Source organism: Python bivittatus, unplaced genomic scaffold (genome assembly GCF_059951505.1).
Source record: "Python bivittatus isolate LINGU-HERP-01145 unplaced genomic scaffold, Pbiv_v1 ctg000980_np1212, whole genome shotgun sequence".
In the NCBI taxonomy this organism is placed as follows: domain Eukaryota; kingdom Metazoa; phylum Chordata; class Lepidosauria; order Squamata; family Pythonidae; genus Python; species Python bivittatus.
Window position 1 is genome coordinate 35,339,136 of NW_028277125.1, and position 26,334 is coordinate 35,365,469.

Consider the following 26,334-nt stretch of genomic DNA (forward strand, 5'->3'; position numbering starts at 1 on the left):
CCCAGTCCCTGCTGCTGAAAAACACCCCCACAGCATGATATTGCCACCACCACACTTCAATGTTGGGATGGTATTGGGCAGGTGATGAGTGGTGCCTGGTTTCCTCCAGACATAACATTTAGAATTGAGGCTAAACAGTTCAATCTTGGTTTCATCAGACCAGAGAATCTTGTTCCTTATAGTCTGAGAGTCCTCCAGGTGCTTTTTTGCAAACTCCAAGCAGGCTTTCATGTGTTTTACACTGAGGAGAGGCTTCCATCTAGCCACTCTGCCAAAAAGCCCAGATCGGTGGAGGGCTGCAGTGATGGTTGTCCTTCTGGAACTTTGTCCCATCTCCACACAGGATCTCTGGAGCTCAGTCAGAGTGACCATTGGGTTCTTGGTCACCTCTCTTGCTAAGGCTCTTCTCCCCCGATTGCTCAGTTTGGCCAGGCGACCAGCTCTTGGAAGAGTCCTGGTTGTGCCAAACTTCTTCCATTGGAGAATTATGGAGGCCACTGTGCTCCTGGGAACCTTCACTGCAGCAGACATTTTTTTGTAGCCTTCCCCAAATCTGTGCCTTGCAATAATCCTGTCTCTGAGCTCTGCAGGCCGTTCCTTTGACCTCATGGATTTTGCTCTGATACAGTATGCATTGCCAGCTGTGAGGCCTTCTATAGAGAGGTGTGTACCTTTCCAAATCATGTCCAATCAATTTAATTTACCACAGGTAGACTCCAATCAAGGTGTAGAAACAGCTCAGCAACAATCAAGAGAAATGGTAGGCACCTGAGCTAAATTTCAAGTGTTGTAAAGGGTCTGAATACTTATGCCAATGTGATATTTCAGTTTTTCCTTTTTCATACATTTGCAAACATTTCTAAAATTCTGTTTTCACTTTGTCATTATGGGGTACTGAATGTAGATTAATGAGGAAAAAATGAATTTGAACAATCATAGTATCAGGCTGCAACATAACAAAATTGAAAAAAGTGAAGGGGGTCTGAATATGTGCACTGTACTAGGCATGGTACTTGGTGATTTTGAAGTCAGCTTTTGGTATAACCACTGGTTTCTGCCTCATTAACTTGTTCCCTTACATTCATTAGATGAGATCATGCAATGGTGTTAAGTAGATAGTTAGAGGATGCCATATCATTTTAAGCTACAAAGTTACTTGCTTCTTTTTGGCTTGGGAGGATGTATGAGCTCAGCCACATAGTTTTAGCTTAGTAAGTTATAGAGCCCACCCATTGGTGCTTACTCACAAAAATGATTAAACTAAATCATAGCTTAGTCCAATGTATGAACCAATCTAGACATCTTTAGTTAGTACCCCACTATTTAATCTGAACTTGGAAAGAGTTACCTTGCACCACTTTCATCCTGATTGTACAGAGCTCCTGATCCTATAGAGTACAGCTGGTCTTCAGACTTTCCCATCAACCTGAGAAGATTGAAAGTGAAAAGGCAGTGCCAAAAGACATATTTTCAGCTGTGGTCCAAGCATCTTTTCCATCTCCTGTCTGTTCCTGATTGAATACCTGGAAAGGGCTCTATTAAAACTGAGAGAGAGAGAGAGAACGAATTGGGAGGCCAGAAGAAGAGTGATCTTCATTCTAGCTTTTGGAAACTTATTTGAAACAATCAAATCATGGCCTACTTTTGAATTGATATATGTCAAATCAAGGATAAGATAATCCTTCTTAAGCACATAAAACCATTTTTAATAATTTATTTAGTAGATATTTGCACTTATTTAAAGCCTGGTTACTCATTTATCATCATGACAGAAACAAGGAGTCCTGATTGCACACACAGAATAGAATGGTGTGGACTCAAAAAAACATTCACCATGTTGTGACTTTTTCCCATTTGGAAATAAAGCTGAAGAACCTGCTGAAGGCACTGAAAGTTTCTTATAAGTGCATGTAAATGAATAAGCATATAAATCCTCATTTTTAAAGTTCTTTTTGTTTCCTTATTTGCAGTGTAACTTTAGCAATGGATCTATAACAGAGCACAAATAGCAGCACAAATAATTCTTCAGCTGCAAGTCTCTTAATCTTATAATAACATTTTATTACTTTCTGTCACTAACAATTCTCCCGATATAGCTAAAAATTTCATACCATATGCTCCTCCATGACAGGAAGTTCTGATATTGGCCAAATAAAACAATTGTCTTAATTTTTCTCTAGAAGTGGAGGAACCAACTTGGAGAGAGTTTAATTCACAGTCTACTGACACTGGTGATTGGTTTATTTTATATATATATATATATAAATAAATAAAATCAGAGCTCCAGAGAGTGGAAGTGGGCAAATATCCCTCAGACAAATAATTATGAACTATTTATGAACCCTTGAAGACCATTGTTTTTGTTTCAAAGTCTAACGTCTGGGATGCAGTTTATTCCCCTTTGCACTTTATCTCTTCTGGGTCCCACCTGATATTTTTATACTACCACCCCGAAGGAAATGTAAATTAAACTTAAGATCTATCACTGGAAATCATAAAATGTTTAAGGATTGCAACTTTAAATGCAATTTGGATTGCTTTCCTGCTTTCACAGTTGAAACGTGGGTTCAGCGGTGGCTGCAGGATCATGACTACGTCTCTGTAGAATTATGTATGGCTCATAATAAGTGACACAATTAAGTGACTTAAGACTTTCTAACCCAGTCTTCCCCATCTGCTATTTTTCAGATAGACTGGACCACAATGTCCAGTATTCCCAGTGTATCTGAAGGGTAGCAAATGAGGAGATTACATTAATGTTTCCAGATGTGTCCAAGTTATGTGTGTTTTTGTGCCCCATTTCATTCAATTTGGGGTTGGCAACAGATTTGTAAGACAGCTGTAGGAAGAGCAATGACTCCAACTGATATTTGTAAAATAAAAATTAAGGGCAGTTATGGGACTCTGGAGTTTAATTATCATTAAATAATGAGAGTGCCAATAAAAGACTTTTCATTTCCACTCTTTTTACTCTACAGCTGGGAGATTAATTACTGCTGCTTATCACAGAGAGGGCACTTTGAGTCTTGAGTCTTTAGTGAAAACAATTGTATAGACATGAGTCTTTAATTCTCATTGGGGGAAAATTCACTCTAGCAGAAGGGAGCCATTAGAAATGCCTCTACCATGAGCTACTTTATTTTTAAAGAGATGCACATTCAAAAAATTGATATTTTAAATTGCAGTATGTGTATCTGATAAACCCATGTGTATTTCAATTATATATATGAAAAGCATACAGATGTGAGAGAACTGAGCATATGCTGCAGTTTTCTGCTGGGTTCCCTGCTGTGTAATATGTGGAGGAACCCTGAGGCTCACAGCAAAGCAATGTTGCCCCTGCAGCCATGAATGACGGCATGAAAAAACAAATAGTTTTATCTAAATCTCAGTAGTAGAGCACCTGCATTGAACACATAAAGTTCTGGGTTCAGCCCCTACCATTTCTAGTTAAAAGGATCAAGCTTGTGAGATGTCTTGCCAGTCAGTAAGACAATCTAGATTCACACAACATGGTTAACCAGATCAGTTACAAATCTAGTAGTTACATTCATACAAAATTCTAAGCCTGGCTAGTTTGAGTGTATGTATGTACATGACTTAGTGAGTAATGCAAACCCAGTCCTTTTGACTACTTTATGGTCCATATGTATTGCGCAACCCAGGAAATGTGTTAATCCAGTAACCAATTAAATATAAAGTAAGCAGAACAAGTGTCTGATATAAGGCAAATGTCTGGTTTCCTCCATTTATTAACTGATCTGGAATGAAGCAAGCTATTTAAAGTCCAGATTCTTTCTCCCATCTGTGCAAGGACACAACAAACACCTTGAATACTTGGGGCAAGCTTTCCTTCACCAATATGATATTTTCATGCATGATGCTGATCAGTACACTTTAAATTTCTTCCCTCCTTTTTCCCACTGTCATTGGATCTACAGGTTATAGTAGATTATATAACTATAAGTAGGTTATAACCTACTATGTAAAATGAAAGGGGTTATTTATCCAATTGAATTAACCATCTCAATCTCCTTTTTCTGAATATAGGTAGTCCTTGGGTTACGACCATCTGTTCAATGACTGTTCAAAGTTATAATGGTGCTGAATGAATGGTACTTATGACTGGTCCTGGGAGTTCCAGCCATTGCAGCATCCCCGTGGTCACATTCCCTGCTGGCTTCCCACAACCAAAGCTGGCAGGAAGTTAGAAGTCCCGATCGCATGAGGTCCTCGCTTAACAATGGCAAGCGAGACTGCCAGAATTGCCATTGCTAAGTGTGATATCACACTTTATGACTGTATGACTTAGCAATGGAAATTCTGGTCCCAATTGCCATTATAACCCGAGGACTACCTGTATCAGATTATATAACGTATCATATCACCCTGATCAATTAAGAAGTGGAAACATCCTACCTTGATTTCCTTGATAGAGCCCAATACAACAACTGGCAGGAGGAGTATTGGAACATGCTGGCAAATTATAGGGTTTTTATCTACTAAATTATCATTGCTTCCTCTGCTTAACGAGGCAGCTGGCCTGAAGTGTTTCAAGCTTGTACTCCATTCTTAGTACAAGGTAAAACCTTTCCCCATATTCAGTGTGGGAAAAATCACAGTACTGTGAAAATCTCAACTGAAAATATATTAGATAGAATTCAGATTCTTTTGTTTAATTAAATAGAAATACATAGTAGTTCAATGCAAAATCCACTGAATGTGGTAGCTAATGCTGACGTTAGGCATAACTCTGGCTGATGGGAGTGTGTGTTTGTTTGCTAAGCATGATGAGTTTTGTTTGCAGCAGCATTTGGCAAGCTTGGGATATTGCTTGTAGTGCAGGGACTATAGAATAGTAACATTATGCCCTTTTTATTCAACTCTGTATAAGTAAGTCTTCTCACCGTATAAATACATTTGAGCTTGCTAATTATTATGCTTAATGAAGAGGCTTGATGTGCTATTCCTCCAGACATTGCCCAAATAAATTATTAATCCAGTTGTTCTTCAGTTAAAATGTTGCTTTTTAAAATATATTTTTCCACACTTGATCTTGCACAGAACAGGCCTAGGGAGGGAGAAATTTCAGACATTCCTTGATATAGTACTTATTCTTATTGCATTCATTGCAGGAGCTGGTATATAGCTACCATTCTGGATTCAGCTCCATTAGCCCAGGTACTTGGCTTTTACGGAACTTCCTAAGGATAGGGAGGCCTCACACAGGTGTTACAGAGATCAGATTGCAGGCTTGGAGTCCTCCAGCTGAAGCATATCAGAGATTTGGCCTTCTGGCTGCAATAACAGAAATGCATTTCTCATCAACAGCGAGAAAGTTAACATCCTGATAGATTTCTAACTGAAACAATGTTTTTGTGTAACATTCACAAAAGTTCAATCTGTGTGTCTCTCAAAAATATTGTATTTATTCCATTTATACAAGATTTAGGTCCAAACTTGCCTGTCCTTTTTTCTGTAGATATAACACAGGATAAGTCGTATAATTTGATTATCCGCTATGCTTAGTTTCTGTGCTGAGTTCATGTAATCATCAGCAAATTTCTCATAGCGCTTCACTTTGTCTTTTGATGTGGGCAGCATACAGCTCTATTCAGAACATAACCAATAAAAACATTGATCTATTTTCTTCCTATTCCCCACAAGCAATTTCTTAAATTTACATCATAAGCTCAAAGGAATGCTTGCAGTGAGGTTTCATCTAGCATTCTTTGGAAAAATAGATTACGGATCATTATATTGCTGAATATCCATGTCTATCTAAAGTCCATTAATTTTTGATAATAATTACAGTGATGGACAGGGCAAGAGCCAACAAAGGAGCCTGTAACATATGGAGAACTTAGATGGGTAGAATGGAATTTCTCCTCCTTAATGAGAAATTACCTAAAGAATAATGATGCAATTCTGCATACTCTGCATTCCCAGGATATGAGCTTAAAAGCTGACTACTTATTCTTTCCAGATCTCCAATGAAATCCGTGTTTTCTGCTGACTGCAATTTGATCTGGGGGCTGCAGGCATGTACCAAATAGAAGTATTGCCTTGCTGATCAGGCAAAGGTTCATCTAACTAAGCCTGCCTTATAGTAGCTAGAGATATATCATAGGAAATTCATGTAAGCACCAAGGTACGAACTTCAGTGGTAAAGCATCTCCTCAGTGCATACTACCTTATCTTCAATATATGATATCTCCAATAAAAAGAATTAGGAACCAGATGATGGGAAAGATGTCACATTGCTGCTGAGAAGATAATTTTGGGCTAGATGGACAAACAGTTTGATCTTTTCAGAAGTCAGCTTCTCTCATGATGATCATCCTGTGCTGTTCATCCCCAGTATCTAGTACTGAGAGGTAACCTGCTTCTTTATGGGGAGATTTCATTTAGAAGTTCATAACCAAATGATTCGCATACCGTAAACTTGTTAACAGGCTTTTGCAGTAGCAGCCATCATGTAGTCATGAATTATCTCAGTTAACTACTCTTTGTGTAGAGTAGAACTGAAGAACTGTTCCCATTAGCAGCCCTGAATCCATCAATCCCAGTTTGATGGGACGGTGGATTCTGTTTTATCTAATAGGCAGGTCACTTATGCAGCATAAATCAGATGCTTGGTTTCTCAGTCATGACAAATTCACCTCACCATCCTTCTTCTATTCAGGATGTATAGTACTGCCAGTCAGCCGATAGCTCAGTTGGTCAACCCTAACGTATAAATGGTTCCAAAGCACAACTTTCCCAACTTTGGCTTTTATGAATGAGGGGTTTAATCTGTTGGTGCTCTCAGATCTTATACCTTCCAATTGTCGCTGTTCAGAAATTATTTTTTGTTTGTATGTTATTTGTAAATGGATTCCTTATCTTGTCTTGTTTTTGCTGTCTGGAAATGTCTTAGACTTTGTTAGGTTGCATTACTAGATCTGTCACTCTTCAGGGTTTAATTCCACTTTAGAAATCAATATCTGAATGGGATGTAGAGCTATATTTTCTTTTTATAGCATGCATATGTAACTACATGCACTTGGACAAGGGTGCATATGTAGCACAATTGGCTATTTTATCCACTGCATTTGCTGAAGTGTACAATGAACTATTGATAACAAACATTAGATTTTTTTTCCCCCAGTTGAAAGCCTGGTTTCTTCAAGCCCCAACTTGTTGCAGGGCTAGCGGCAAGTATTCCCAAAGCCACTGGTGGGCAAGCCCAAACTGAAAACTCCACTGAGAAATCCCTTCTCTCCTGCATATCACTGTTTACCCTTCGGTCTGGGAGCATAAGGGCAAATCACTGTTGCCAAAGGTTTCAGCTTGTTGCATCTAAGAACTGCATAGAATAAGCAGTGGGTGGCGTGTTTCCCACTGTTGCTGCAGAACAGCAACAACTACTACTGGAATAAGTTGTATTCTGGGTTAGTTAAGTTTGGGTTGATACCAGATGGTTGAGAAAAGAATTAAAAATATTGAGTAAATAAAATCTAATCTTACTTCAAATCTGATATAATTAAGACACCTCTCCCCCTCACAAGACAGTGACTGCAAAAGGCAAAACAATGTATTCATCCTTTTTTGATGAGCAGAAAAGAATTTCAAGTGCTTATGAAGAAGAGTATTTGTTGATTTTCCATCTAGCATCTCTATCTCCTTGGCTTAAATTGTACCTTTTTTTTAACTAGAACCAAACATGATTTCAATAGGCCAGAGACTATGCATGCTCTTTTAAATTGCTTGATATAATATGTCAGAATGTTTGTTCTAAATATAAAGTATTTATGCTGGATATTTTTCCGTAGAATTCAGGAAATTATTTTAATGCGTTTTTGCTTACCAATATTCAAAAAACTGTACTTAAAATTCTAACTATATTACTTAGGCACTAAGCTAATCACCTTATCCTGAACTAAACCTTCAATCCAACCAGTCCAACATTGTGTCCAGTAATTGGCAGAAGCTTTAAGATATGCTAGAAATGGGATCTGGGACTTTTTTTTTTAAATGCAGAGCAGATGCTCTACTTCTGTATTATTTACTTTCTTACTCTAAAAGTAGCACTTTTATAGTAAGGGGTGTACTTGGATTCCCTTTCATAAAAAGATATTGCTCTTTAAGCATGAGTAAATTTTGTTTTACGTATTTTCAAAAGTTCTTTCTTCGGTACAGCAAATTCAGGAAATTAGTGCCTAAGTAATATAGTTAGAATTTTAAGTACAGTTTTTTGAATATTGGTAAGCAAAAACTCATTAAAATAATTTCCTGAATTATGCTTTTAATGTAGTGTTTTCAGGGTTGTTTTTTTTAACAAAAAACTGGTATCTACTTAGTCTAGTTTCGCAATGAATACATAATGTTAAATTTGTGGCATCAGTTACATCTATGACAACAAACTATGGAACCATAAACCCAGGAATATGAGTCTTCTGCAGGAGAACCTAAACTATGAGGGAGAGCAATGATAATCAGCCATAAATCTTCCCCAATATCAGCAAAAAGATTGAAAAATGTTGGCTCGGTAAATTGACTTCCTAAATCATTCCTTTTTCAGATTTTTCATAGCATATACATTCATTTATTTGACCTCCCTTTTAAAAGTGAACTTAGTCCTGGTGAAATATGCCAGTTACCAAGCTTTAGAAAATAATGCCATCTATAGAATGACAAAAATCTGGTTTTAAAATATTTTCTAAAGTTGCTGTTGTATATCCTAGAGATGAAAAGACTTTGCTGATTATCTTATACTTACCACATGTTGGGGGAGGAAATGACCTTTGACATTTCTGTTTGTTTGTATTCCAGAATTTATTAAATCTAGATGTCTTATTGAAAGACAAAATTATGGCAAGCAGATGTAAAAAAAGTTAAAACTGAAATCGTATAGTGCACCATTCCCCTCAATCTGTGCCTTCCAAATGTACTGTAAGGCACAATTTCCAAAATCCCTAGGGATGCTGACTAGGATTTATGGAGCTGTGGTCCATCACATCAGGTTTGCATTGGTAAAGCATGTAGTATCCCAGCTGGCTTGATGGCTTCTATTTCTGATTTTAGATGGGCAAGTTCATATTATCGTGGCAGTGCTGAACTCACTGCAAACCTACTCTATCATCTTAATAGTTCATATGCCTGAGGTCCAGATCACACAGGGTCATTTTTAATCCTGCTATTTTTGGTCAATGCCTAGGCCACCACTGCCTGCCATTGACTTCAAGATGGGAAAGATCAGTTTGATTAGATTACTGTTTTGAGTATGAATTTTATCTATTCAACTAACTACGATGTCATACTTTAGAACAGCTGTTATAGAAATGTGCCATCCAAAAACATACAACAGGAAGTAAGAATTTAAAATCTTGTCATCCAAGGAAGCTCTGCACAACTGCAGAGAAGGAAACGTGTAGTGAAACATTTCTCCTAAAAGAGCTTAAAATACTATTGGGGGAAAATTCAGGTGAATTACAGTCCTGTATATTTTCCTTTGTTCTCCAGAAAATGTTTTGGGTGACCTGAGCCCTTGTGGGCAAGGGGAACCTGGAGATTCATCTACAAGGCCGGGAGGAAGAATTTTTGGAGCATCTGTCAGACAAACTCACTCAAATTTGTTCCCAGTTAGATGCCAGCTTTGGTACAGGTCTGGTGGAGATGCCTGGGGCACAGGCTTGCCCTATTAGCTGGGAACAGTTGGAACCAGTTGTGCCTGTGGAATAGACAGGGTCCTTATGACTGTGAGCTTAGCCACCTGCTCCTTAGAGCCATGCCCCTCTTGGCTGGCTAAGGCCACCCGGAACAGGACATATGACTGGGTTCTGGCGGTGGTTAATTCATTCCTGGGAGAGGGGGTGGTTCCTTTGCCTGTTAAGGAGGTGTTGGTTCACCCCCTTTTCAAGAAGCTATCACTGGATCCCACCACACTGGACAGTTTTTGTCCAGTGTACAATCTGTCTTTTTTGGGAAAGGTGGTGGAAAAGGTGGTCACACAGCACTTTTAGTGGACCCTGGATAAAGGGTATTATCTGGACCTCTTTCAGTCAGTCCAGGATTCAGGCCTGGACATGATATGGAAATGGCATTGGTTGCACTTTTGGATGATCTCTGGTGGGAACAGGATGGGGGTTGTGCATCCAACCTGGCTCTACTTGACCTCTTGTTGGCTTTCAATACCATCAGCTCTGGGGATTGGGAGTGGGTGGCATGGTATTGTGCCAGTTCTCTTCCTTCATCAGGGGCCAATACCAGTCAGTGTTGATCAGGAGTGAGAGATCCCACCCTCAGCCCTTACTATGTGCAGTGTCACAGGATTTGGTGTTTTCTCTGCTCCTGTTTAACATTTACATGAAACCATTGGGAGAGACCATCCATTGTCATGGGCTGATGATACTCATTTATATCTTTCTGCCCCTAGAGAATTAAGCAGTGCTATGGATCTTGTCCCGGTGCTTGAAGGCTATAGGGTTCTGGATGGGGAACAACAGGCTTTAACTGAACCCTGGCAAGACCAAGTGGCTTTGGGTTTTAGGGCCTTCTGGATCTAGGATGTTACCAGCTTTGGTACTAGATGGGGTGGCACTGCCCCAGACAGACCTGGCTCACAATCTGGGGGTCCTTCTGAACTCATGACTCCTGCTCAAGGAGCAGGTGGCAGTTGTGGCCAAGAGGGCCTTTGCAGAACTGCATGTTGTACACTAGTTGTGCCCGTTCCTGGATCATGAGGCTCTGCTCACAGTTACTCATGCCCTAGGGACCTCCCGTATGGGCTATTGCAATTTGGTCTGCATGGGGCTGCCCTTGAAGAGTATCTAGAAGCTTGAACTGGTGCAAAATGTAGTGGCATGAGCAATTATGTGTGCTTCTAAGAGGACACACATTACATCTCTGTTTCGTGAGCTGCCTTGGTTGCCAGTTTGCTTCTGGGTCCAATTCAAGGTGCTGGTTTTGACCCTTAAAGCCCTACATTTACTTTGAAGACAATTTAATCATATTTTTATACCTCAGTTGCTAATAATTTGACAGAGCTAGGTACACACAGAAAGAGTTTATTTACACACCTATATGCAAAGGAGCTCTACAGAGTATTATATTCTATAATGCCTTTGATAATAAAGAAACCAACAGTGCTTTAATTAATTTAAGCAAAAGCTGGCAAGAAGGTAAGTATTATGGAATTGATCTCATCAGCTCTACACAGCCATTACTTTCTTGGTGTTCCCCTTCCTCTTGACCCATATACTGTTCCTTCACATATTTCTTTTGCAATTCAATCCTCATTCATTCTCTCTAAATGACCCAATTACCTCAACATATTTTCTTCATTTTTGTAGATAGTCCACATTTTTAGATCAATTTTATGAAACCAGATCATCTGTATAAAAATATTTGGAAATGTTCCCTGTTTCCCTGCCAAGAAATCTTATCAGTCTGCTGTAATGGGATTTTACTTGAGTTTTACTCTTTTTTAACAGCTATGAAATTTATACCACTGGTGTCTGTCTCTCTATGTAAAAATTTCAGGATGAATCTTTCAGCTCCTTATTTGTTTTCTTCTAAGGAGATAGAAATGTTAATCTGTTGCAGCAGAAACATCTTAAAGACTAAAGGCATTTTGGCATCTGTTTTCATAAAGCAATGCTGCTCCAGTCATTTTTTTTTTAAAAAAACTTGCTAGTTATATCTCAACCTTTAAAAAACAAACCCTCCAGAAAGGGGGAGGGGAGCTGAAAAAATGTGGCCTTGCTCCTGTTCCTTTGCTATGTGACTGGGTGTGCAGCCTACAACCACTGGAGGCCAAAATAATACCATAACAATAGGTACAATCCTCAGACTAACAAGTTGTCACCCCGATGTATGGATTTACCAACACATTTCATCATTAGAACTCTTCATAAAAGACAACTGGGGAATACTTAGAATATGGTTTCCCATTTTATTTGTTCTAGAAAATCTGAACAACTCAATCATCTAAATGTATTTTTCTCTCTCTCTCTCTGTGTGTGTGTGTGTGTGTGTATGCATATGTTGTATGTGTATATTCTGCAATGCCTTTTCTCTTATTTTTCCCAAGAATATTTTTGTTCAAACTTTGCTTGATAGTCTAGCTTTTGTTTTAAAGGTAGCCATTCTAATACTGTTTTTTTTTTAATAGCATACTGCTTTGCTTACATTAACTATTTTCCCATGAGTATTTAAAAGCTATTATCTTAAAGACCTTAATTATACATATCTCAGGGTAACAGTCTTCAAATTACTGATTCCAGAGCAGTCTCTGCAGACAATAGCAGAACCTCCATGAAAAAGAGCTTCAAGGGATTTAAATATGGGAGTCGGGATATGCTTAAAAAAGGATGGACAGCCTTTTTTCTAGGCTGTGAAAGAGCACCCAGCATGAAGGAAACAATGCTGTTCTGTTGAGCTTGTCTCAAACTACATACTTCTGGTTCATGATGAAGTAGCAGTTACACCTTTTAGAGTTTTATAAAATGCCTATACTTTTCACTGTGATTCAAATCCACTTGTTAGGGACTGATTTTTTTTTTTTTTTCCAAATTAAGATTTAGTAAAACTGAGAAAAAACTCGTAACTCAAATCTGGAAGCTTATTTATTGAAGGTAGGAGTGGGGTATTGTGGGGTGATAATTAATAAAAGACTACTAAATCTACAACAAATAGTACTTTTTTATTATTGTATAGCACTTTGCAGATAGCTGACACCTTATTAGTAATAGATTATTATAATACAAGGATCAGTGGCAATTGATATGTGTGATTGTGGGTGAGTAAAGGGTAGTTATAATCTAATAACCAGTTTTGTTGAATAACTAGATTACTAAACAGAGTCTAGGGATATATTATGATTCTAACAATTTCTGTTTAGAGAGTGGCTCCTCTATTTAGTAATGGCAATGTAATACTTTTCAAACTACAAGTGTCTACAGATATATTTCCCTGGTGATTCTCTAATATTGCCTTTTCTTTTTTTAGAGTCCTCGTCTTTTCTTATCTTTTTTACAGCAGAGAAAACAGTTAAAAATTCTTTTATATAACTCTTTCCAGGCTGTACTTGGTCCTTGAGTGGGGCTGTACTCCAAAACACTGGAGGTGGGACCAGGCCAGAAACTAAATCTGATTTGATTGCATTTACCTTTAAATTTAATTAATTTAAATTTTGTTAAAATTATAGTTAATATAATTGCTATATGTCATGTCTTTTACAATTCTCTCTTTCTGTGAAATTACAAATTACAATTTGGGAACAACTTTTGGAATTCTTGGCGAGTGGCATGGTTCCATGGGGAATCTGCCTAAACAATCCAGGCAGAGAAAAATTGTTAGAAATGACCTGAGTAAAACAAAGTATTCTGTTCCCCTTGTGATTAGTTCAGTCAGCCAGAAATAATTATATGGAGACATTTAATATGGTATGCCTAAATAATATGCAAACATTGATGCAGATCCAGTCAAAGATGCATAATTAAATTAGGATGAGATTTGTGTTATCAAATATTGAAAATCCCTCATAGGTTCATTGATTTGGAAAATTAGTGAATCCTCTTAAATGATTCACTAATGATGAAGGACACTGTTTCTGATTTGTTTGCTTTTTTTTTTTTAAAAAAGGCCCCTGATTGCATGTTGGGTTTAGCTCTGATCATTAAGCTATTACATAGTGAGAACAAAAATGGACAAGTTGATAAAGGATACTTCTGCCTCATATCACCTTTAGAAAATAGCTGAATCTGAAATTATTCATATAGAATTCACATGCATATATATTGAGTCTATATTTCAGGATAGACAAATAAATTTATTTTCACTCTGTGACACTCACACATGCCCAAGCATAAGTCCACGTGGTCCTTTATGCATCCATCTATGGCATGAGTCCTTTGGGGATTTCTGCTTTGTCTCTAACCTCAGGAGGCGAAATACAATACAGCACCCTAGTATTTGGGATGCTGTACCAAAGTCCATAATTTCACCTTAGTCAATTCATTGTTTTCATACTTTGTCTTAATTTTTATTCTGCATTATACAAAATTAAAGACACATAACACCTGTCTTAGCTATTGGATCAACATGAGAAAAAAATAAGTACCTGCATGTGTAATGACAAGGGTTAGAAGAACACTTTGACCAATCTTATTAAATGAGTCCCTGGAAGGTAAATTATATACAGCAGAAGCAATTTATAGCATGAAAATTTGCTGGGATTGAAGTTAACTGATGGTTTGAATAATGTTAAAAATTAATATCACTGTAGAACAATTTTCAGGCAGTGTAGCCCTGAGTTCAATGTGACTAGATGAGACTAAGACTGCTTTTTCAGTGAAGTTTCAACTTTTTAAAAGTAAGCCAAGTTTTCATTTCCATTTCTTTACTATTTGAAATTACTTGTTCTCTTTGCTTTCATTGCTGTGGTAAACACTGTTTATCATGCCATTTTTTTCATCAATGTCTGATCAATTCCTCCTTCATCCTGAATTGAAGTGCATATTGTACTGTATGATTCTCTTACAGGCAAGCTTTTTAAATCTAAACTTAGGCAGGAAAGTAGTTTCCATCCATCAGAGCTGTGTTCATAACACTTTGGAATATTTTACTTCAATGTGTTAAGTTTTTGAAATATCTACAATTTATCATTTCTTCTAGTTTAACTTTAGAGTGGGCAGATGGTAATAAAGCAGATGGCTTATAAGCAAAGTTCCCAGGTAAGGCTAAGAAAATATCCTGTGCAAAACCCTAGAGAGCTATCGCCAGTAATTGTCAACTATGCTGGTAGATGGAAAAATGGACTGAAGCAGCTTCTTTCCTATAATCTGCCTGCTCTAATAGGTCAAACAGGGTGGGCATGGTCCAGGTCTTTTCCCTTAAATGGTGCCATCTAGTAGGACTAGGAAGCATGCCTTTTCCATAGCAGCCCTTGCCTTAAGGGGACACCCCCTCTCCCTGGATCTGGCAGACCCCCGTCCTTTTATTCTTCTGGAAAGTTGTAAAGGGCTGGCTTTTCCCCAGAGTGTTGGGATAGGGTGAGGTTGGGATTCTACTGTTAGATAGAACAGAGAATAAGGGTTGAGGTGTTAGGTTTTTGATTTTACTGTCTTTTGGTTTTTATGGTATTATTATTGTGAGTTGCCCAGAAGAGTTGTGTTTCATAAGATAGGCAGCCATATACATTTAATAAATAAATAAACAAATAAACAAATGAGTCATTTTGGATTTTATGTTAACTCACAACTAGGTTTATACCACACTTAAACATATGTGCAAGAGCAAAGGACCATATTCACATCTTTCTTCCAATATTTCTGTCCCATTTACTCTCTCCCAAGCTTTCATCACTAAGTGGGGAGATCAGGTTGTATCATACTTGGGTTTGTCAGAGTTATTGTAGGAAGTCTTTTAAATGTTTCAACTAAAGCTGAATAGAGGTCCATTTCAAATCTTCCTACCCACTGAAGGAAAACTGAAATTAGAGAGGGCCAGACAAGGCATTCTGGGACTCTGAAGGTGGGCATAATCTGTGCAAAGGTTGTGCCTTCTTCATGGAACTTTCCTTTACAGTGTTAACATCTAAACAGTTAGTTGATTTCCTTTCATTATACATATCATTTGACAGATGAGTGGAAGCAAAGAGAAGTTTAACGTAACTTCAAAGATCTGACAAACTATTTTATAAGAACAATACAGCAATTTTGAAAGTTTATTTCTCTTCTATGATTTTCTCTGGAAGATAAAACTTATGAATAACTATAATATAATGGCCATTAAAAAAAAAATCCCAAATCAACCTCAGGTATTGTTTTAGACTCAAAAAATTGGATTCAGCCAATTGGATAAAATAGCAACATTCTTCTGATTTCTTTAAAATTCTTAATGGAATCTGACAAAGGATTTTGAAAATCCCAAAATGTTATCACTATTTTATGACAAAGTGTTTGGCTCTAACAAAGGTATCACCATCCTGCAGATTCTGCTACTGGCAAAATGTAGATTCAAGGGTTAAACACAATGTATTGCTGTGGCAGAAAGCCTTTTCCCCTTAGACTGTTAAAGAAGTATCCTTTCACTATGGACTGTTTGCAGCCTCAAGTCTGTATTTCACTGAAACAAAAATCCATCAAAAGACATTTTTCATAGATGTCTGAGAATTCTGTTTTCCCATTGTTAAAGATACTTCACTAATGGCAGTCTTTCCTTTCCTTTTCTGTTACAGTTATACAAGCAGAGTGGTTACAAATGGATTGAAAGCCCAGATGAATAATCCAGAACTGAAAGTCAGAGGGTTGGATCCACAGATAGTTCATTTAATTGACAAGCTGAAACATTTTAATCAGGTAAGTATTTATGTTTGGAGAACTGAAAGGGCTTTTACTCTTCTCGTGTGCCTTCTGTACTGACTCTTCTTGCTCTTCTCTTCTTCCTTTTCATACACACACATATTGGAGGGCAAACGTCTTCACTGAGGACCATATTATACTCATGAAGGCTGCTCACACTGTTCAGAACCCTTCACACAGTCTTGAAGAATGCCTATATCAGTACTGTAAGGTAACACCAAAGACTTCTGTCCTCCATCACATTTGAGGTATCACTGGTGACCTCTTATAATGGATTTTGTATTCAGCCAAATAAGAAATCTTGAACTGAACTGAACTGAACTAAAACACACAATGTGAGATACACAGTTAAATTAAGCTTATCCACATTGACTTTTCATTTTTTTAAAAAGTACATTCATTCCAGAGTATGTCTACTGACCTGCAAGTTGACATGAAGTCACAGTAAATTCCATGGCAGCCCACGAGGTTGATTGTGGCCTCATATTCCAATAGTTCTGTATTAATAACATATAGAATTCTATAGAGTTAGACTCTGTTTATGATGATTCAGTGCACTAAGATTTCAAAATATCCTCCACTAACCATATTTGGTTAGCTTGTTAAAATGGTTAAAATATCTTGTAAAGTTTTTCTGAAAGCATTTTTTTTCCTGAACAAAGGATGATCTGCCAGTAGGCATGTCAGAATCATGACGAACTTGTGCTGTCAAGTTATTCACTTGAGCTCTCAGAGCTGTGTGCAGCCATCTGCTGAGAAGTTTGGTCTGTCTCCTGGTGTTGAATGTATTATGGTTCATATTATTATTACACTGCACTAATTTGTAGACACTGTCATTCCAAATTAGCTAGAACAACCTACCATATTTAACAGAAATTGCTTTTCATTAATGTAAGCATATTTCCTTGTCCAACTTGAGAAAGTGTTGTTATAGGTTGGTAATGACAAGGTAGCAATTCTCCTCTGGTTGTTCCCTATTAGAAGGCAGGCAACTTTTAACAATTGCTGCTGGTGGTACTACATGATTCTGCTGATTCATGTAGAAAGACAGAAAAAGTATATATCCTGTAACTCATTGCTTTTGCTTTTTATTCTGGGACTTGAGGTTAGAAGTCCTTTATGCTGTGAAAAAATAAATCTCCAACCTGATGCCGCCTTGCAAATGTTGTTTATTCTTTAATCAAAAGTAATGTGTGATATGGCAAGAAGCCTTGCCATACAAAGGGACAAAGTCACCCTCACCATCAGTAAGGATGAGATAGACCCGTAGATGATAGATGATGGGAGATAAGGTTTTGAAGGAAAAAGCTTTGAGCCACACAATCTGCCCTCCACTTCCTAAATTAGAATGCTAGCTTCTACAACAATGGAGAAAAATATCCCACTATCATTTTTAAAGGACTCCTTATCCAATTTTACACATGGAATGGGAGAGGATGTCATCTTATTCTTCAGCTCAGACAGCAAAATGTCTTGGACTATCCTCGCAGGAAGAAAACATTAAGTATTCCATTAGGCTCAGCCTGCTGGGTTTCATCTTTGGTTTTTTGATCCTGGCCTTCAGCAATAGAACATAACCTGTACTTGAAAAATAGTAATTCCATGAATGGCATAACATTACATTCTGTCTTCAGTTACTCCTCCACCAAGTAAAGGTTTATTCTGTGACTTTCTACTGTCCTTAAGGGAAAACATTCCTTAAGTGATGCTCTTTCCCTAACAAACACAGCTTTGTAAAATGTGCTTGATTGCATGGATTAAAGAAAATCCTTATTATTGCCTTAAGAAGCTTTATTGTTAAGCATTACTAATTACTTCACTCATGATTTTAGTGAGCTTTTATATGAGATGAAATAATCAAAGAAGATTCTAATTTTTTTAATATGCAGTAATTTTTGTACAGATTTTTATCTTGGATTTGGATTAATTAATGAATAAAAGCTGACAGTCAAAAAATGACTAAGTTTGCAATTCTATATGCATGTTTGTTAAATTTAATTGGGCTCACTACTGAGTAGACATGTATAGGATTGTAGTATAAATCATAATATTGCAGTATTATCTTATATACCCTGAACACCTCATGGGGTGTTTACCCCCCTTTAAATGTAATAGTTTATGAAAAACTAGCTTGAATATACTTCCTTCTCTTCTTTTTAAATCTTGATATGGCAGAAATTTACAAACTAGAAACTTTCTCACTAGATCATCTGAAGTAAGTTATACTCACTCTGCTTCACTTCATCCATTCAAGAAAATTGTTAAAAGGGTTGTTAACAGTGTTCTGGCTATTGGAGGGGGAGGCATGGTGTGTGGGCAGAAGAGGCAACAAGAGGGGCAAATGACAAAAGCAGTGTTGTGCTATCATAATGCAAATACTGTCTTTTGTATGTATGGCCAGGGTAAAGTGGCCTACTGATCCTTTTAGATATCTCAGCAGCCTTTGACAACATTAACCAAAGTATCCTTCAGGATAACCTGTGAGAGTTATGGATTGGAGGTACTGTTTTAATACCACTTTTCTTTACTACTTCCTTAGTGGGCAGTTCCAGTCAATAGTAATGAGGGAAGAGAGGCTGGCTTGGTGGCCACTCCCTTGAGCAATGTTGCAGGATTGGGGCCTGGCAAAGGAATAATTAAGTTTGAAAATGGGCTGGATTTTGACAGGAGCTTTAGAGAATGGAATGTGAGGAAGAATATTCTTAGCTATTTCCTTCTCCTTCTAGCTGCCATATTCCCAACTGCACCTGAATATTAGGGTTCTTTCTGGAATGCAGGAAGGGGCATGAGTTTTGCAAAGGAGAATTGGAGAGAGGGGGTATCACATACTGCTTCCTTCACAGCTCCATTAATAGAAATCTGCCATAAAACTGTATAGACATGTCCATGAAATCACTCAGAGTAGAGCTGAAATCAAAGGATGTTCTACCTTTTAATATGTGTAGTTAATATATTTTATTATTGATGTCTGCTGAAATAATTATCATTATCTCCACAATGACAATAAGTTTAAATTATTTAAAACTGTACTGTCTTTACATGAAAACCAAAGGCATATACTTCCAAGTTGCAGATCCCAGGGACATTTTTTATGGATGTTTTGTGTTGAGCCATATTGTGCTCAATTAATGAATTGATTGGTAATAAATATGCAATTCATCTGTATCACCATATCAAGAAATACTAAACACAATCCTGAGTATGCTTACTTAAACATTAGTATACCCAAAAAATGTGTAGTCTTAAGTCTTTGCCCTACTTTAAAATATAGCCCATTCTACATCATCAGAACTTACCAGCTGAGTTTAGCCTAGGAGAAGAAATCCACAAACACCATTATTTGATTCTCTCCAATGTGAGATCTAAGTATCCTTGTCCTAGTCCTAAAAAGTAGTAAAAGGGCTAGCTACGGTTGACAATGTGTTTATGTTGCTTATAAATATTGATGGACCTCTGTTCCAAAAATATGTTACAAGGCCACCAAAATTTCAAGGTATTGTGAGAGAATGCCAAAATCTTAGACCTGGGTGATGTCACACATGAGATTTCAGAGACTTGGGCAGAGGATTACAGAGCTGCATCTGGGGCAGAAAATGTAGTTAACCCCTATCCCCTGTCATTTTAGCACTATAGGAACAGTTTGCAGTTTTAACTTTCATTGTATTGGTCCATGTTTTTAAACTGCAAATTGGGTAGATTGCATTAAAATGTAATTGAGTATCTTCCTCTCATCCCTATTTTTGTGCTACACTTTCATGTAATGGGAACATAGGAAACTGCCTTATACAAAATCATATCATTTTTCCATAGAGCCCTGGTTTGTCCCTTATGATAAGTGGTTTCTTGAAATTTCAGGTAGAGAGATATGGACTAGCTCTTTTTAAAGCGAAGATGGCCAAAGTGCAATTAGTTGTACTCTGTCACTGAACTTTAGCACCTTCCCAAAATCTAGTGCCTTTGGAAGGACACAGTGGCCTGAAATGTTATTCAACCTCAATTTTCTGTTCCCGCCTAGCCTTTATTTATTGAGATTTAACTAGATGTAGCACCTGTGGCTTAGCTTGCTCCTAGACAAGCATTTTACATCCCACAAAGGGTGATTCAGTTGTTTGGGAGATTTTGGGTGAAGAGACACACTCAGAGCACCCAGATTTGTACTAAATCAAGTAAGAAAACCAAGGTGGAGATATGAGCATGTTGTTTTCCTACGTAAGTAATATTTCTGGAAACTCTGTCATTCCTTAATTTAACATCTGGTATGAAATGTATTTAGTGCCTTCTAGTGCTGTCAGTGGGTTTTTGATGTAGTTCAAACTACATATTTTCTGTTTGTTTTGTAAAAAAAATAGCAACTTCAGCTATAATTAAACTAAAGATTACTAATGGGCTTCAGAGTTAAAAACAGAAGGAAGATTTTACCCCAGATACACATTCTGTAAAACATTGTCTCATTTAAACACAAATACAACATTTTAAAAGAAAATATATATACAAGTTCGTCATCTCTTTTTATTATGTGCTAGCAAACATATAACCCTGAGAAACTGCTTATTATTCATGTGCTGTTTCTCTGGGTATACAGGTATCATTCCTCTTGCAAGCCCTTTCAAGAATTATTTGCCCAGATGGCCTATTGTATACATTTTATATAGGCCTTTCTGTGTTGATAATGCTTCATTAGGAAAAAAACTAATCATAATAAATCAGAATGCTATATTGAATCATAATGATAGAATCAAATAGAAGCATACATACTGAAAGTATAATGTAGGAATAATTAAAATGAAAAAAATATTTTTGTAAAAGGCATCTTCCATAAGGAATATATAGATCTGTCTAATGTGAACTCCCAGGGTTTTATATATAATTCTATTCCGTTTATTCTTTTTATGTTTTTATTGTCTGCTGTAAAATTTGGGTTTGTGATTGCATGTTACTTTTTTAAAATGCTACCAATATTAGACACTTTTCATATGCAATTTTAGCAGATTATTTATCTATTTATGTATCATTAAATTTGTATGCCGCCCATCTCCCCCCGACGGGTGACTCTGGGCGGCTCACAGTTAAAATCAAAAACCCCATCAACAATTAAAATACCCCATAAATAATTAAAATAAATTAATCCATTAAAAATCAAGTATAAAAAACAAACCCTGTACATAAATACTAAAAACATTCATTTTCACAATAAGAAATGCTTTCTTGCATGATTTTTTTCAGCTGTGAGCAATAGACATTAGCAGAATCTATTTTGCTACCTATATATGCTGTGATATAGTCCATTTTACCACATCACCCAAATTTGCACCTACAGAACTCCATGACGGGTTTATTTTGCATCTACACCTGGCATAAAATTAAACTAGACAACTGAAACAGATAGTTGGTAATACAGTTTCAAGTTTCCAACAGGTTAAATGCAAAGATCAGAAACTTTGCCCAAGCAAAAGGCTGAGATTGGAGGGGCCAAAAGAGTGATGCCTCAGAGAGCGTTTGGAGGAGAGTCAAGTGCTGTATACCCAGCAGTCCATGTTTGTTTTAATATTTTCATGGGTATCAGGAGATGATTAGCTGGAACAAATGTATATTTGTGCATTGCTCTCAGCACTTGTGGAGCTTTCTGGTAACTAACACCTAAGGGTAGAATCCTGACTTGGACACAGGGTCTTTTCTAAAGATAAGGAAGGAAACTCCATATTAATAGTTTGAGCTAGAAGCTTTGTAGAGCAAAGCCCCCTAAAAATGCTTTGGGCAGGCCCTTTGAAGTAGGCTTGTACTTAGATCTCCTGAAGATGTTCATGGTTATCTATGTGTGCAGACCTTGCAAGGTGTTTTTGTAGTAAACTGCTTGTAAAAAGATATAAAAATGCATGCAAATAGAAAACGGACACATATGTATAGACAGATGCCTCACGTTGAGAATGAGACATCCCTCTCAGCTCTTTCTCCATCGCTGTGCTCTTAATGGATAAGACTGCATTTTTAATGTGGATTAGATTGGATTTAAATGTTAAAGCTTAAGTATAGATATAAGGCTTAGAATTTAGGAACTGGTATGTGGTATCCAAACTTGCTGATTGCTATTTTCAGTATTATTTCTTTATTTTCTTGGACTATTAATGATTCTTGTTGTTAACCTTATAATAAAGAAGTTCTAAATGTTTTTACTGCTTTCCAAATGAGTTTGTCTTATGATTTTTTCCTAAGTATGGATATTAACTATTCCATATATTGAAACAAGTAGAAAAGAAACCTAATCAGTCCTATAGTGAGATGATTGTTTCCTGTGTGATTTATCCACAGAATACCCAGATCCTCAAAAATCACTGCAGGTGGATTCTGAGAGGATGTGTGTTGTTAGACCTATAACCTGAGAGCCAGCATGTATTATTCAGATAATCTGCAATGCTACCTGAGGAGATAAAACCTTAATCTACCCATATTTGTATTCAGCCCTATCTCTATTGTGACTGTTTGGAATGAAACTGATCAAAATGTTTCAGTCACTCAGCGTCCTTGAAGAATTATTCTAACTATAATTGAATTATACAAAGAGACTGAAAGCTGTAAAACAATGTGGTATGTTATATATGCATAAAATTAATCATGAATGGGGAAAAGGGAGATAATAGGAATGTCTGTAGGGTAAGTGCAGAGAAAGAGCAGACCAACTTTCTTCCCTATCACAGTCTCTAAAGAAGAAATTCAGACACCCAGGGCAGGCATCACAGGAATTGATTTCTTCTACCAAAGGACTTTGGATTACTATTTCTAAGAGTCAGTAATTAACTTTGTATACTTTTGAAAAAAAAATAGGTACTTGATTGTATTTTAAATATAAATGGGAGGTGGCTATCTTCACTATACCAACCCTGTGCTGATCAAACAGGGATGACAATAATATGAGAGGCACGATTTGAAGGCAAGACTAAGGCTGAGGCAATTATTTGCCCATTTGGCATTTGGGTTTATATCAATATTTTATGTGTCCTTGGAAACATAGCCTTCTGCAACCTGGGACCATCCAGGTGCCCTGGAAGTATGAATCCTTGAATTCTTATTTGTAGTCACAATATATCTGGTGGACACCAAGAGGTTAAAGTCTACTCTTTTTATTGGTTACTGCTGCCATTTCCTCTCCCATGCCAAGTATTAGCAAACATTTTCTGCCGATCCCATAGAACAGCTTTCACTATTTTGCCATCTTCATTGTTAGAAAATTCAATAACGTCCCTGCATGATACAGACTTTGACATAATGACACATATCAATCTAATTTGGCTAAATGAAGATTTACAATGAAGAGAGCAACCAGTTGAAAGTGAGAATACTGCTTTTCATTGTAATTAGCACACATTTTTTCATCTTTCATTGTTATACCCCAAATTACTGAAGGTGGGATTGTTGAAAACATTCATAGAAAGTATTCTCCATTTCAGCTCAATTATAGACATGATTCAAGACAAGGTATTTAAAATGTTATATCTACTGTATAATTATACTTTTATACAGTTAGCTGTTTAATTGTTCACAACATACCATCAGCATATGATATAAGAAAGCTATCCAGAAATGTAGGAGAGCTGAAATGTAGATGGTTTGGTAAACCATGTGCACTGTTCTTTTTAAATGGTGGCTTTGTTGTTAATAGTGTGCCATGTCACTTGTAATAGCAGAACCAGTACCTAAATCATACATACTTCTATGTCAGTTCTGATTAGATATTACTTAAGAACTGTGTGTCGCTTTTCCACTGGGACTTTGAATATCTCAGTGATAACATTTTAAAATCTCAGACTAGTTTCCAAATAGTATACAGGTGTTCCCACATTTTCCTAATAACCTTAACTACTGTTGTTGTATGACTACAGATGTAAAGAAATTTTACACAGATCTTCCTGGGAACAGATTTGGGATTTTACTGTAACCTCCAGTAATATTTCTGTCTGGAGGTTGAAGCTAATAAACGCAACAGAACTGTATTTGCATTGTCTCTTGGAGTTCTTTGGGCTGAACCTGACATCAATCTCCCCAGACTCAACCCTAGTTCCCAAGCCAGCCAGCCACAACACCATGAATTCCTTAGGGAGGTGCCAGCTTCATCTTCTTGAACTTCCCACGCTCCTGTTGGGGGCTAAGAACACGCTTATCTCCCTGACCCTGGCCTTCATAAGTCCATTCCATCACATATCCTTAAGTAAGACTGGTGACATAGTTTGGGGCATCAGCAAATATGTATTTACATACCAACCGCATATGTTAGTCTGATTTATTTTCTGCCTCACCCCCTCTAACTTAGATTTTGGCCAACCTAAAATAGATTTCATTAAGTTAATGAATGATTAAAAGGTATATTATTCAATTGTATTGGGATAAATTGTTGACTAATGATATAAATAGCAGTTAATTGGAGTCATATATATGTATTTGGCAGCTAATCATCTTACCTGAATGTAAGAACAGAAATATGCAGAAAGAGAATAGAAGGCATTTGGGGGACATATCTTGTTTTGGAATAATTGCTATAGCTAATTCTGTAATCTCCAGGATTAACCCACTGGTTGGGATGTTAACTGAGACAAAGTGTGCAGTGAATTACATTGGCCCAAATCCAGAACAAAGCCATGCTGTTAGATGAAATAAAAAATTGATTTTGTGTGAAAAGCAAAGAAAATAGCCAGAAGGAGAGAAATGCTCAGAGCTCTCATCTGATTATCTGGTTTCTAGAAGTTCCTCTTTGACACATAGTAGCCATTAACTAAACACAGCCCATATTTTTAATATACTTTACCCTCCCCTTCTTTCACCTATATTTGCTATTTCTTGGACTTTTCTTTTGTGTATTTATTAGGTTTGCCTACTAGATTCGGATAGTTAACAATGTAAAACATAAATGCAAAATAAAATATAATTCAAATATTTAAAAACTCATAATAACAATAAGAGCCTAAGTAACCAAGTCACCAGGCAGCAATCTCATTCCCTGGAAGCTCTCAGGAACAATTCCAGCTTTACCAACATTGCCACTGTGGGGAGATTTTCGGGGGGGGGGGGCATTAGTGAAAAGCACAGCTTCCAAATAAGCAGTTTACATGGAGCCCAGATATGAAACTCACCTTTCTTAAAGTTTATATAAGAAGACTATTGTAGGAGGTCATATTACATTAAATTATGCCTGGGAACATATAGCATACTAAATCTGTAAGGCAAGTTAGCTAAGCACAATTACTGTGTTCTAGTAGCTTGGCTATGCCCAAATAAATCAACCCTGTTATGGCTCCCAGTATGCTAAGAAAATGTGGGTACCCACAATGCACTGAACCACAAAGTACCAAATGATATTTTGGCCTAGCCTAGCATGTTAACTTTAAAGTGCTGTTATCAGAACAGGACCATAAAATGGATGTAATGGAACAAAGACCCCATTGCTAGAAAGTTCTAGAAGGAGGAACTAAAGGCCAAGCTATCATTCTATTAAGGGAATCCAAGCCAAAAATTTACATTCTGTGACCAATGCAAAGGTAGTCATTCAAGATGAATATCTTTGTAGTAAAAATCATTATAAGATAGTTAAGTAAGATAGATAGGCAGAAAGGTAGATAACAGAGAATACTAGAATCTTTTCTTACCAGACAAACATATTGATGAATTTTTACTTAGGAAAAGCTCCAGACCTTCTTGATATAGTAGGATGTATAGATATGAGCTAGTTTGGTGTAGTGGTTAAGGTGTAGTGGTTAAGGCTAGGAACAGGAAGACCATGAGTTCTAGGGCTGCCTTAGGCACAAACCCAAATGGATGACCTTGGGCCAGTCACTCTCTCTCAGCCCTAGGAAGCAGGCAATGGCAAACCACTTCTGAAAACTTGCTAAGAAAACTGCAGGATTTTCTAGGCAGTCACTAGGAGTCATGACTGACTTGAACCCCCCCCCCAAAAAAGTGAAAGATGTTAAATTGCCTAACTAGATATAGAAGCCAATGAGAG

The 26,334-nt window shown here is 37.1% G+C and overlaps 1 protein-coding gene across 2 annotated transcripts in view; it reads left to right on the forward strand.

Moving 5' to 3' along the window:
- LOC103053686 (glypican-5) overlaps positions 1–26,334 on the forward strand; it is a 403,447-nt gene that overhangs the window by 227,393 nt on the left and 149,720 nt on the right. For both annotated transcript variants that reach the window (XM_088131929.1, XM_088131930.1), the window contains one exon: positions 16,223–16,343. In XM_088131929.1, coding sequence (XP_087988055.1) covers positions 16,223–16,343 — 121 coding nt within the window. The remainder of the gene's footprint in view (positions 1–16,222; positions 16,344–26,334) is intronic.